The following is a 13,031-nucleotide window of genomic DNA, read 5'->3' as shown; positions in this document are numbered from 1 at the left end:
TTAATTGTATTCTTGAAAGTGTGAAAAATAGAGCTTCCTGTCCAGCTGTACCCTGTCAGTGCCATCTGCATTGATGTCTATTAGACAGGCTAGGATCCAGCCTCATCAGAAGGGATCTGACTTCCAGAAGGAACAAGATATCAGGCACCATGTGTTTGTGGTAAAAAAAATCAATTATTCAAGTAACAGGATTTGCTTTCTTCAAATAGGGATTTAAAGGAACAGTCATGGCTTTAGCGTGCCAATTCAATCAACGGGTTGAAGCAAGCCCATCCCGAAATCTGCCACTAGGTGAGAGTGTTTTAGGATTTCACAAACACAGAAATACAAATAACCAAGTTAACAACCTTAAGGCTGTTGATTCTTGAAAACCATATTGGTCATGTCTGCCCCTTTAATAGAGTGAAAATAAGTAGCCAAAAAGAGGCTATTTGGCAGCAAGTAGATATATATACTGGTACACAACTAAACGGTTTTTCCATATACATATATAGTATATATATATATAGTATATATATATATATATATATATATATATATATATATATATATATATATATATATATATATAATGTTGCTTTGCAAGAGAAAACTAAAAGAAAAATACTACTTCTGAGCAATAACATTTTAGTAATTCATTCACGTATGTGTAGATGAATGAGCGATTAAGTTACCATTTGCAATTCCTTTAGCAATGGCTCACTGAGAGAATAAGCAGAAAAGGAAATAGTTATAGTTTACATATTCCACAGGTATATATATTATGGAAAAGATAGTAAATTGGGTTTTTTCCCCCATTATTCTGTTTTAGTTGCAGCAGTTAATACTGTGTCCTTAAGTGAAGATCCTTCAGGATGTTCATAGAAACATAGAATATGATGGCAGATAATTAGCGTTCTACTAATTTTTCTTGATGTAAAGACTGAAACCTTAATCAGTCCTTGGTAAAGATTCATGATCGCCATATGTCTATCCAAATTTTCATTCCCTCACTGTATTAATCACTATCATGTGTTGGAAGGCTGTTCCACTTATTTACCACCATTATGTCCTAGAACCTTAAGAGGCTTAATACTAGGCACATTTTTAGTGGTTGTTTTGTTAAAATGTATATTTGTTAATTTTGTATTAATCAGACATTGCACTATGGAAACAAAGTCACAAATTCAAGGCTGTTTTGGGTGGATACAGAACATTAGCCTACACAGATCTCTTTGGCCCTCACCGTGTAGCCTTTTTTGCTAGTTGTTTTTTTCCCTCATGAAAAAAAAACAATTAAGGAAGAATGTTACAAAGGCAATACACAAAGCTTCATTGTGTTTCCGTGTCCATTAGAGCCTTTCTGCTGTATGCACAGGCTGAAAAGATAATTCAAGAACTGCAAAAAAACTTATAATGTACTTTTTGGACAAGTTTCATGTCATGAGAACCAGCTAATGGAAACAAGATTGCCTTCTTTTGACAACTATATTTTGTTTGTTTACTTCATTACAGAATTGCTCAAGAGTTTCAGGATAATAGCACAATGTTTGATAAAAACACATTTCTAGTTATCTAGTCATTTATTGGGCCAACACACATGTAGAATTTCAAACGTATTGTGTTTTATTTAAGAGGAACACCATGCAGCTATAATATGCATTAAAAACTGTCCCTTTAGAGAACTGACAATTTTTTTTTTTAAACAATCCAACAGCCAAGGTCAGTAAACATCGTACCATAATTACTTTTTAATACATAAACACTTAGTGGTGTATTCTGGCCTAGGCCTTCCGTCTTTCCTTTCCTTCCTTCTTTTAAATGTGGAGCTCTGAGATATGATGTCATTTTCTGACACACGGTAGAAAGGTCAACGGCAAAGAGGGGGCAGCAGGTGGCGCTGCCCTGGGTTTGGCCTAGGGCAGGACTGAAGGTAAACTCGCCACTGCAGGCACTGCCCCCTAAAATCCTTATATTCCATTAAAAATAAGAGTGTCCTAGTGTAATGATTTTACAGGTACATTCAAGGTGATGCATTCCCACAACACAAGCAATGCTTTACTTAAGAAAAATAATACTTATAATTGATATTTTGCATTGTTATAAATGTATTTCTTTAATTCCATTATTTTCAGCCTTATTAGTGGTCTTATCATTATTAGTAATAATGGTAGGAGTATAAACATTATTAATAATAATAATAATAATAATATCATCATCAATATCAGCTGTAGAAAGCTATACTTACCCATCACTGACTTCTTTGATTATTGAAGATAATGGCTTTTTCTAGGAATAAAAGAAAAATAGTTAGATAGTAATACTGCACCATAAAAAGCCATTAGAGGTATTTTGCTATTTGGCTATTATACATGTGGTTAAAAAAACAGCATCAATCTGGTTTTTGGTTTGCCATGGCATTTTGTAAATATTTTACATTCAGAATGAGTGTATGGATAGAACTGAATTGACTGGAAAAGAATATAGATCTAATTAATGAATTAAGATAAAGCCAGGTAGCCAATTTCTCTCACTCCAGTTGTTGAACTGGAATTCCAAATCATGCCCCAGGGCCATGCCAGGCATGCCTGTATAGCAATTGAAACACCAAAAGTACGTGGTAAAAAGGCATTTGGTTGTATGTTGAGTGATTTTATAAGATCATACTATGGAATCTGCTAATTCTAGTCCACGATACACACCTACAGTGTGAAAGTATCTACCCCACTGTTTATCACAATGCATTTCATTAAATCATTTTGTTGATGCATATTGGACTAGAAAAGGTTATGCAGCCATTTCAAAGGCTATGTCAGAGCCATCCTTACCAAACTGAGAAGGTTTGGAACAGAAACGAACCTTCCAACAAATAATAATCCAACTACTTTGCTTGAATAGCAAGGCTTAACATTACCCAAGAAATCAGAAGTATCAACAGTTGCTGGCCTGCAACACCTCAGTTAAGCTCAGCGTTCATGATTCCACCATCAGGAAGGGCAAATATGGGATTCATGGGAGTAGCAAAGTTAAAGCCACTTCTCTCTAAGAAGAACATGAGTGCTTGTGTACAGCTTGGCTAAAAAGTACATAAACTATGAGAAATAATGAAGGAAAAATGTTCTACTACGAACAGATGAATCAAAAGTGGAACTTTTGGGCCAATGCGGGTCCTGCTATGTCTGTCCCGTCAAGAAAATACTTTCCACATTCCACATTAAGAACCCCATATCAACAGTCAGGCATGGATTGGGGATGCGTTGTTGCATCAGGACCTGGATAATTTGCTATCATTGACAGAACCTCAATCCCTACTTTGTGACGCCATGAACATAAACCACATTGAGATGTTGGGCAGGACATAAAATGAATTACAGCAGTGTATGGATAAGCAGGCCAAAATTCTGCCACAACTCTGAGAGAATGATCAATAACTACAGTTGACTGCAGTTTTTGCTGCTAATTTGTGTGTGTGGGGGGGGGTAGTCCAAGGGGGTAACTACTTTTTCACACAGGGACATTGAGAATTGTATACATGTCTTTTATAAATAAATGACAACATTCTTAAAAAAAAATAACACAAGTACCCACACTGTGTCATTTCCGCACTCACATTCCCTTTTATACCACAGCAGGTTTTGATTGAGGGTGCTAATCTTCAGTAGCACAAATTTGAAGTAGAGCTGAAACAACGAATCGATAAAATCGATAATAATCGATAACGGAAATCATCGATAACGATTTCCGTTATCGATTAATCGAGTGATCAATTCGTTGTTGGAGCACTCGGCTCCTTTTACTTACCTCCGCCAGCGTTCCCCGCTTCTGCTACACGCTCTGCAGTCTCCGCCTTCTAGCTACGTGACGGATGTGACGCGTTCCGGAGGTAAGTATTCTTCATGTCTATGTGCACGGATCGCACAGAGCCACTCGCACAGAGCGAATCGCTCTGTGCGAATGGAGCCACTCGCACAGAGCGGTTCGCTCTGTGCGAGTGGCTCCACTCGCACAGAGCGGTTCGCTCTGTGCGAGTGGCTCCATTCGCACAGAGCGGTTCGCTCTGTGCGAGTGGCTCCATTCGCACAGAGCGGTTCGCTCTGTGCGAGTGGCTCCATTCGCACAGAGCGGTTCGCTCTGTGCGAGTGGCTCCATTCGCACAGAGCGGTTCGCTCTGTGCGAGTGGCTCCATTCGCACAGAGCGAACCGCTCTGTGCGAGTGGCTCCATTCGCACAGAGCGGTTCGCTCTGTGCGAGTGGCTCCATTCGCACAGAGCGAACCGCTCTGTGCGAGTGGCTCCATTCGCACAGAGCGGTTCGTGAGTGTGGGTGCAGGGCAGAGTGGGGGTGGGGGTGCAGGGCAGAGTGGGGGTGGGGGTGCAGGGCAGAGTGGGGGTGGGGGGTGCAGGGCAGGAGACTGGGTGCAGGGCAGAGTGGGGGTGGGGATGCAGGGTGTGAGTGTGGGTGCAGAGCAGAGTGGGAGACTGGGTGCAGGGCAGAGTGGGGGTGGGGATGCAGGGCAGGGTGTGAGTGTGGGTGCAGGGCAGAGTGGGTGCAGGGCAGAGTGTGAGTGTGGGTGCAGGGCAGAGTGGGTGCAGGGCAGAGTGTGAGTGTGGGGGCAGGGCAGAATGTGGGGGCAGGGCTGGGTGCAGGGCAGAGTTAGAGACTGGGTGCAGGGGCACAGTGCAAAGTGCTGGGTGCAAAGTGCCAGTGCTGGGTGCAAAGTGCCAGGGCTGGGTGCAAAGTGCTGGGTGCAAAGTGCCAGGGCTGGGTGCAAAGTGCTGGTGCAAAGTGCTGAATGCTGGGTGCAAAGTGCTGGATGCAAAGTGCCAGGGCTGGGGCAAAGTGCTGGGTGCAAAGTGCTGGGTGCAAAGTGCCAGGGCTGGGTGCAAAGTGCTGGGTGCAAAGTGCTGGGGCAAAGTTTCTTGAACAGTAATAGTCCACCTCTTTTCAGAATGTTTGGGGTTATTTTGTTTCATAAATATTGTGTTTGGGTTCTTGTACTTTGAAAATATTGTTTTTTATTACATCATAACAAAATAAGAATGTTAATGTAAATTTTAAGTTGTTTTTTAACATCCAGTTCATTAAATTCTTTTAAATAAACGAAAAATTTGCATATTGTTTTTTTTTATCCGATTAATCGATTAATCGAAAAAATAATCGGCCGATTAATCGATTATTAAAATAATCGTTAGTTGCAGCCCTAATTTGAAGCAATTCAGTATCTACAACTGTGGTCCATTAATTCCCCAACTTCACAAAGTAGCCCATTTTGCATGACCTCAATTGGCAAAGTATTTTATTGCTTTGAAGTTGTTCCTTTAAAAACTAACAAACCACATTACAACATATAATATACAGTATGTGAGAATTTAACTATACATAAGAATATGTGCCACTGGCTACCAGTTAGACAATTGTGGGTTCCAATGAAGTATTTCTCTTCCAGTGATCTGGTAAAATAAAATAAATGTTCACTGAGTATATATATATATATATATATATATATATATATATATATATATATATATATATATATATATATATATATATATATATATATATATATATATATATATATATATATATATATATATATATATATATATATATATATATATATATATATATATAGTACATTTTACCTACTACTCTGCTGCTTTTTTAAACAAGTAACAGCATTTCTTAGAACCTTTAGTATAGGTATACAAATATACATACTTGATCTATTTCCATAAGGCGGGGGAAGGCTCCTGGCCATTCGATAGCCACCTTCACGATATCTGATGGAGGCGGCATTTTAAAGACACTTGGACCAGCTGCAAACTAGGTAGAACACTTCTTCATTACCATTAGCTGTTCATAAAAACAAGAGAGATGGAGTTAAACAAAAGTCAGTAACAATGTAAAATATGGTTCATGTAATTTAAAAAAAACAGTAAATTAGTCTAAATAATTACAAAGTGAACCTATACTTTCCAGCTTTTATGATGGCTGGCAGATGACATTTGGTATGGCATGTAAACATCTTCTAAACAAAGTAGCAAGTTTTGGATAAACATTTGTTTATGCACGGTAAAACGGGCTTTTACCTGGATTTCTCCACCATGTCCAGGAAAACATTTTGGACATTTTAGGGTACAAAGTCAAGAATGTCCTCCAAACCCCAGGACATATGACATATAAGATAAAGTGAAATGAAGCAAACCAGGTGTGAATTGCAAATAGTCAAGAATTTTTATTAGGACAATTCAGCTAGTCTGATATAATTCGCAGGAAACCACTGTGAATGTCACATGCTGATGGGGAAAAAAAACCTCTCCTTAACGTAGCTCTTTGTTATCACATGAAGAATTGGCGGCAATTGTTATTCTAGCAACTGTGAACAATGGATTCATATCGTGCTCAGTCATGGTAAATGTACTGTAACCAAAGCTGGAAGGACAGAGGCTGTCTATCAACTTGCAAGAAAAATCTATGTCATGACATCATTATGACAGAGAAGGGTACATAATTGACAACATTTAAGAAATGTGTTGATAGACTAGGTGATACATCAATAGTAAAAATACATTTATTTGAAATAAAATAGTATACAGAGACACATCCGACATTGAGAACCAATGTCAAAATTAGAAGACTGGTGTAGGGTGCTCCATGTTCTCCTATGATATTACTTTACATGAAAATGTGAGATTTTGGAAAAGTGACAGATTCACTATAAGGACTATAAAGATTGTAAAAAGTTTCAGAAACAGAAGAAAAAAGGTAAAGTAAGGTATACAATACTAATAATTAGCAATAGTAGTAATTTAGTCTGATCTAGAAGCACTACATTAGATAATTTGTTTTGCATTTTAATTAAACTCCTTCATTATACGGAAATTACACCAAATTTAAAAAACAAAAATGTGATATGCAAAATATATAACAATAAAAACTGTGGCCCAAGATATTGTTTCAGTGTGTAAAGCATCAACTGCAACAAAGGGCCTTATGACATAATGCATTCAGGCACAGAGTACATAATGGGGCTACTGTTGTCAGGATCAGGCTGTTCCAAGATCTTGTTTACTATTCTAATGAAATGTGCAAGCGCTACAAGGTCTTACTAAAGATGATGAATGCATGCAGAGCCGGACAGAGATTTTATGATGATATATGGATAGCTGATAATTTTATGCCACACAGGGGTTATAAAGATCCATCAATGGTGAAAGATTGCAAGGTCATCTGTGACCAGGTTAAAAAAAGGAAGGCAGCTTCACAGTCATGGACCACAGAGGTTCACCCAACAAGCTGAAAAGTATATAGGTGGGACTCCAAAGAAGAAACGGCCATATAAATATTGGGGAAGAGGGAGTGCAACTGCATCTGGACCTGGGCTACTCAGCAACACCCTTCCCCTGGTATTTATGACAGGAGGTTGAGGAGCTGCAACATCAGTGGGGCTCCTTGCTGCTACCCCATGCTACTGGAAAGGTCAGATAAAAAGCTGGTTTAACAACATGAAATTGTCTGGTGACTGGAAACTTGATCGCAACTGAGCGCTGAGTAGTTGTTTCAATAGTTAACAAACAATACATTAGGAGGCGTTTCCATAGGGCAACTGCAATGCCTTGCCAGTAACACATTAGCATTACGTCCATAACAAACTTGATGGTAACCATAAGTTAATAAGCATCTTGACCAGCACAAATCGTGCCCATTGATTTCTAGCAAGACATGCACAGGGCCTAATGATGAAGAGTGAGCTAATAAAGCTGAAATAAGGATAATTTGGAGTGTTAGGACAAAGGCAAGTGAATGAAGTGAGGAAGGTCGAATACAGCAGCACATAAAAGGGGCCAATAAATGCACAATCTTTATTCACAGAAATTTAACACGGAAACTACTGTCCCAAGCAGCCCCACCAACAAAGAATGCATATCGGAATACCTTGTAAGCATTCTATGGAGCTTATTTTTGTTTGAGTGAGAAAATTAAATTACAATTTAGTAAATCGTTGAGCAACCAAACAAAAGATATGGTTATTCATGTCCCTCAGAACTTCAGATTCTCTCAAAGATAATCGTAACTTAAAAACAAAACTATGGTCATATGTTCCTGTTGGTTTCTTATCATATAAAATTAAATGTAAAAGATGACAATCTTAAAAAACGCCATTAGTATCATCATCATGTTACTTTCGATATTCCACATCAACGTATTCCCTAACAACGCAGAGAATGGGGAGGTAGCACAAATAATCGGAAACATAAAAGGAGTGTCCTGACTGCAGTTGGCAGTAAACCCTACGTGGTCTTTACTGTCACTAAATCAAATTTATATTGGCTTCATAGGTGGCAACTTATTCTTATAATTGCAGTGTTATACAATTTTAAAGAGCAAAACCCAGCAAGCTTATCCTGCAAGAACACATAAGAGGAACTTACATAATGAATTGTGAAACAGATGAGATACCCTTACACAGACATTTCACTGTGGGTAACCCTTCATAATTCTTATTTAAAAGGAGTTTTAAGTGTAAAATGATTTTACCAACAGTACCTAGGGTTTTGTCCTTTTTGTCGGTGTAATTGTTTGGAGATACCTAGCTGAAAAGTACACCTCATGGAAGTTACATGTGGCAGGGTCAGCATTATGCAATCAATTTCCCGTCTTGAAGTTCAAGTTGTCATTGTTGATAATTAATGAAGAAGGGAGAGAGTTCCTCAAATGCTAACATCAACTTTCCATTTAGTGGATAAAGCCTTTATGGTGGTCATAAACCACAGACTTTACAGATGGCCCTGTTTAGAACCATTTAGTGGTTACAGCATTTAACATGTTCTTTTAAATATAGCACAGAAATACAGGAATTCTAACGTTGAAACTATGATAGTCAACGTTAACGTATGTTACATTTCAAAATTTGGACCCATGGCAAAATTGTTCCATAGAAAACAAATCTTGTAGATGGACATTGAAAAGAATTCTATGATATTATATTTCTCTGCCATTAGTTGCAAATATAGAAATATTATATTTGTATCTTTTATTTCAATTTGTAATATCACATTTTATAATAAAACTTTTCTATTTCCAAATGCCGACTTAAACGTTCTTCAAATGTGTATTTTTAAATTGAAAATAAAAAAATAATGACAAGGTTAAATTCTTTCAGTGTAACAATGTTGCTTTGGGCATCATACCACTAGTTTCCTAGCAATGATAACCTATATATAAAAAAAAAAAATCCAATTATGAAAAACTATTAATTCACACTCCATCATGGCTTTTTAAAATACTACAATAATGCAGGAAATACACAGTGCATGTTTATGGAATCTAGTCTTTACACAAAGAAGGTCACTGATCTCGCTCTACAGAAGGGATCATAAAAAACAAAAACAATGTATAAGTCAAGATTTATGACGGAGTTTACACACTTGGATGTGTGCGCATGATTCCTCATACCACCTATAATTATAAGTCTTTATTTAATAAAACACATATTTTATTCCAATCAATAACTATGACTTATGAAGGGCCAACCCTGGCAAGTTGCTCCTGTAAAGACAAAGATGGCTGACCCACCATTCCCTGTATGAGCCTGTCGAGGCTTAACTTTCAGTTTTATTTAAAGGCAAGGGCATCAATAACAATCTTATAATAGCCAAAGAACCAGAAACACAATCATACCACCAGAGCGCAATGATAAATGAAACAGTATGTAATAAATGTATTTTTATAGAGAAGGTTAATACTGTACAGTGCGGCCTCTGGTAAACAAGCACAGGAAATAGTCAAACTGGCCTGTAATAATAACCAAGGCAAGTTTAGTTACGACATTGCCAGATCAAACAGTCAGTAGCTATTGTTTTAAAGGAAAGTCAGGAAGTCATGTTGGAATTTTCCAACTGTGTTGGAAAGTCCATAGCTGTGTTTCAAAGGTAACGCCACCAGCAGATCCTATACCACTGTCTATATTTTTAACGCTATGTGAAAAACATAATCCTAAAATCAGTGATTGATAGTGAGAATGGTGTCAGAATACCAGAGACTTAGTGGGTGTTTTTGATATAAAACATGGCAAGGGCATGTTTCAGAGGCAGTAGTGGATCTTCTCAGATTGTCTCTGAACACTGCCAGACATATTTCCATACCCTATCGCTCTTCATATGTTGCCCACTGGCTCCCTATACACATCACAATCCTGACCTACAGAGCCCTTATCATCAAATACTCTAACCACCTTCTTCAATCTTCCCAGGACTTGAGTCCCTCTTCCACCATTATCACTTCTTACCAACCTCATTCCCATTTTCTGCTTCTTATTCTATAATACAATTATCCTCACCTAGGCAGCCCCTTAACCTCCCAATATATTGTTAGCCGACAAGAGCAGGGATCTATTCTGCTTCCGTAAGTCTTAACTTATGTTAATGCTACTGACATTTTGGAGAGGGAGAGGGATTGGCTCGAATATAGGCCGCACTTTTTCCCCCCACTTTAAGTCTTTAAAGTGGGGGTGCGGCCTATATTTGGGGTGTGGCACCGGGCAGGCAGCAGGTTTAGGATACAGATCCCCCGCAGCGGTGCAGGGGACCTGCATCCTACTCTCCGATACGCTCAGACAGCCTCCCCTGCCAGCACTTTCCACGGGGGGGGCGGCACGGGAGGTTGTCTAAGCGCATCGTGCGGACGGTCACCGGCTGCGGCGATGCGGGTAAACAACCTCCGCTGCCAGCACGTCTGCACGATGTGCTTTAACAATCGATTGTTAAAGCACATCGTACAGATGTCCCGGCAGCGGAGGTTGTTTACCCGCATCGCCGCAGCCGGTGACCGTCCGCACGATGCGTTTTACCTCTGCCCCCAAGACTTACCGGAGCAGACTCCCGGGTGTTTTGCGGGGCCGGCGGGGGACATCTTCGCAATACGCGTATACAACTTCCGGTGCCGGCACATCTGCTGAGTGCCGGCACCGGAAGTTGTATACGCGTATTGCGTAGATGTCCCCCGCCGGCCCCGCAAGACACCCGGGAGTCTGCTCCGGTAAGTCGGGGGGCAGAGTGGCAGCATATCTCGGGGGGGAACAGTGGCAGCATATCTCGTAGGGGGGGAGGACAGTGGCAGCATATCTCGTAGGGGGGGGAGGACAGTGGCAGCATATCTCGGGGGGGGAAGCAGAGTGGCAGCATGTTTTTTTGGTGCTTTTTTAAAGAAAAAAACTTTTTCTTTAAAAAAGCACCAAACTTTTAGGGTGCGGCCTATATACAGGGGCGGCCTATATCCGAGCCAATACAGTATATTGGTAGGTTATAACATATGGCAAAAATTATATATAAAAAAAAAAAAGCATGCATGTAATGTTAAATAATCTACATTGGGTCTTAATAACTTGTTTTGGATGGAAATCACAGAAGAGGTTTCATAATCATTTTAATGTGTGTACTGTACAGTGCAGGATACGTCTGCTTTCACTTCTTCAATTTACTGTGTCTATTCTTAGGAGTGAACACAAGTTTGATGGACAGTATGATCTTTCTGTTTAACCATGTGGCTACAATAGACTCTTTAAAAACATAGATTAAGCTTGTACCTATGAGGCTCCAATAGCAAGCATAGTGTTCTTAAAAGTTACTGACGTATAGACTCTCACACCAGCATTAACCTTTTACATCTTTGCACTCTTTGTTTGGTAGTATGGTAAACAAACAACCTTTGGCAGATTGGTGTCTATGACTAGAACCTATTAGTACCTGCTTGTGTGTCACATGACAAATTAAATGTTCTAGAAAAAGATGAGTGAGGAATAACTTCCGTGATAGAACAATCCTTTCCAGGAAGGGTTTTTTATTCTACCATACAAGGAATACAGTTTCTAATTTTAATTCATGACATTCAGCAGTCCAGGTGAAGCAAACATTTAATATGCAATATGTCCTTCTTAAGCTGCAATCACTTGGTTTTCATGATTTAGTACGGAGTTCATTATATTCTTTACCTCCTTATAGAATCGTGACATTTATTACAGTGGATACTATACATTGCTCTGATGAGCAGGTCTTTTGAAGCCTGGCTACGATAGCAGCCACTAGCTTTTTAATGAAACTTAAATCCGGTGAGAACCATTGAACAAAAGCATGTTTACCTTAATTTCTTTTTTTTTTTTTTTAAATAAATTATACAGCCCAGACCATCGCATCAAAGACCAAGCTAAGGGGGTTGAAAACCCCTTATGGGATGCGTACCTCTCAAGACAAAACTACTCTAACTCTATCACTAAGAATTTGTGTATGGCACAAAATCCAGCACTCAAATAACAAAACTTAATAAACCTGAGCAAACCGACTTTGTCTGGTCAAGGGCAGATGTTGGGTAAGGCAATCATCGCATGTAAATAATTATGACCATTTCTGTCCCAAAATGAAGCCATGTCAAAATGAATTCTTACTTTCCACAATTAAGTTGCATATATATAGATATATAGATATATACACACACACACACACACACACACACACGGTTCAACAAATCCCAGATATTACTTACTGGCACCAAGGTTTTTTGGGAGCAGTGGGCTGTCAAATTGTACTTCACCAGCACTGTTGAACCTAAATGTCAGCCCCACCAAACCCCCAGGCCACATATCAGCAGGCCGTGCTGCGTAAACTGTTGGCACTATATAAAAGATAATATTATTATTATTATTATTATTATCAGCCTTAGGGGCTTCCAACTTAATCATATTTGACTACTCCTCACACTCATGGAAAATCTTACATGCAATATCCCTAGATCTAAAAAGACTGTGACCACTTCATAAATATGTCCCCTTCCAGAAATAAGTAACCTTTTCAGCTCAATCTTCTACAAAGATGATAAAATGTATTCTAAGGGCCAAAAAATAAGGCGTAAAAATAATATTTAGAATACAGCCGAAATAATGTAAAAGGTCACACAAGTTTTAATTTTGTTTTTCAGTAATGTGATAACTACAAGGACACTGCGATAGAGGCATGGATGTATAAACAGCATTGGGTGGAAAGTTAAATGAGTTTACTAAT

General features: G+C 39.0%; 1 protein-coding gene across 1 annotated transcript in view; it reads right to left on the bottom strand.

Moving 5' to 3' along the window:
• Positions 1-13,031, bottom strand: part of ELMO1 (engulfment and cell motility 1) — a 160,767-nt gene that overhangs the window by 128,733 nt on the left and 19,003 nt on the right. The window contains exons 2-3 of the mRNA XM_053468334.1: positions 5,698-5,832; positions 2,228-2,268 (exon numbers count right to left, since the gene is read on the bottom strand). Coding sequence (XP_053324309.1) covers positions 2,228-2,268; positions 5,698-5,775 — 119 coding nt within the window. The 5' untranslated portion in view covers positions 5,776-5,832. The remainder of the gene's footprint in view (positions 1-2,227; positions 2,269-5,697; positions 5,833-13,031) is intronic.

The sequence above is a fragment of the Spea bombifrons genome, chromosome 5, assembly GCF_027358695.1.
Source record: "Spea bombifrons isolate aSpeBom1 chromosome 5, aSpeBom1.2.pri, whole genome shotgun sequence".
In the NCBI taxonomy this organism is placed as follows: domain Eukaryota; kingdom Metazoa; phylum Chordata; class Amphibia; order Anura; family Pelobatidae; genus Spea; species Spea bombifrons.
Note: the sequence above shows the minus strand (reverse complement) of the source record. Positions and strands in the feature narration are given on the sequence as shown.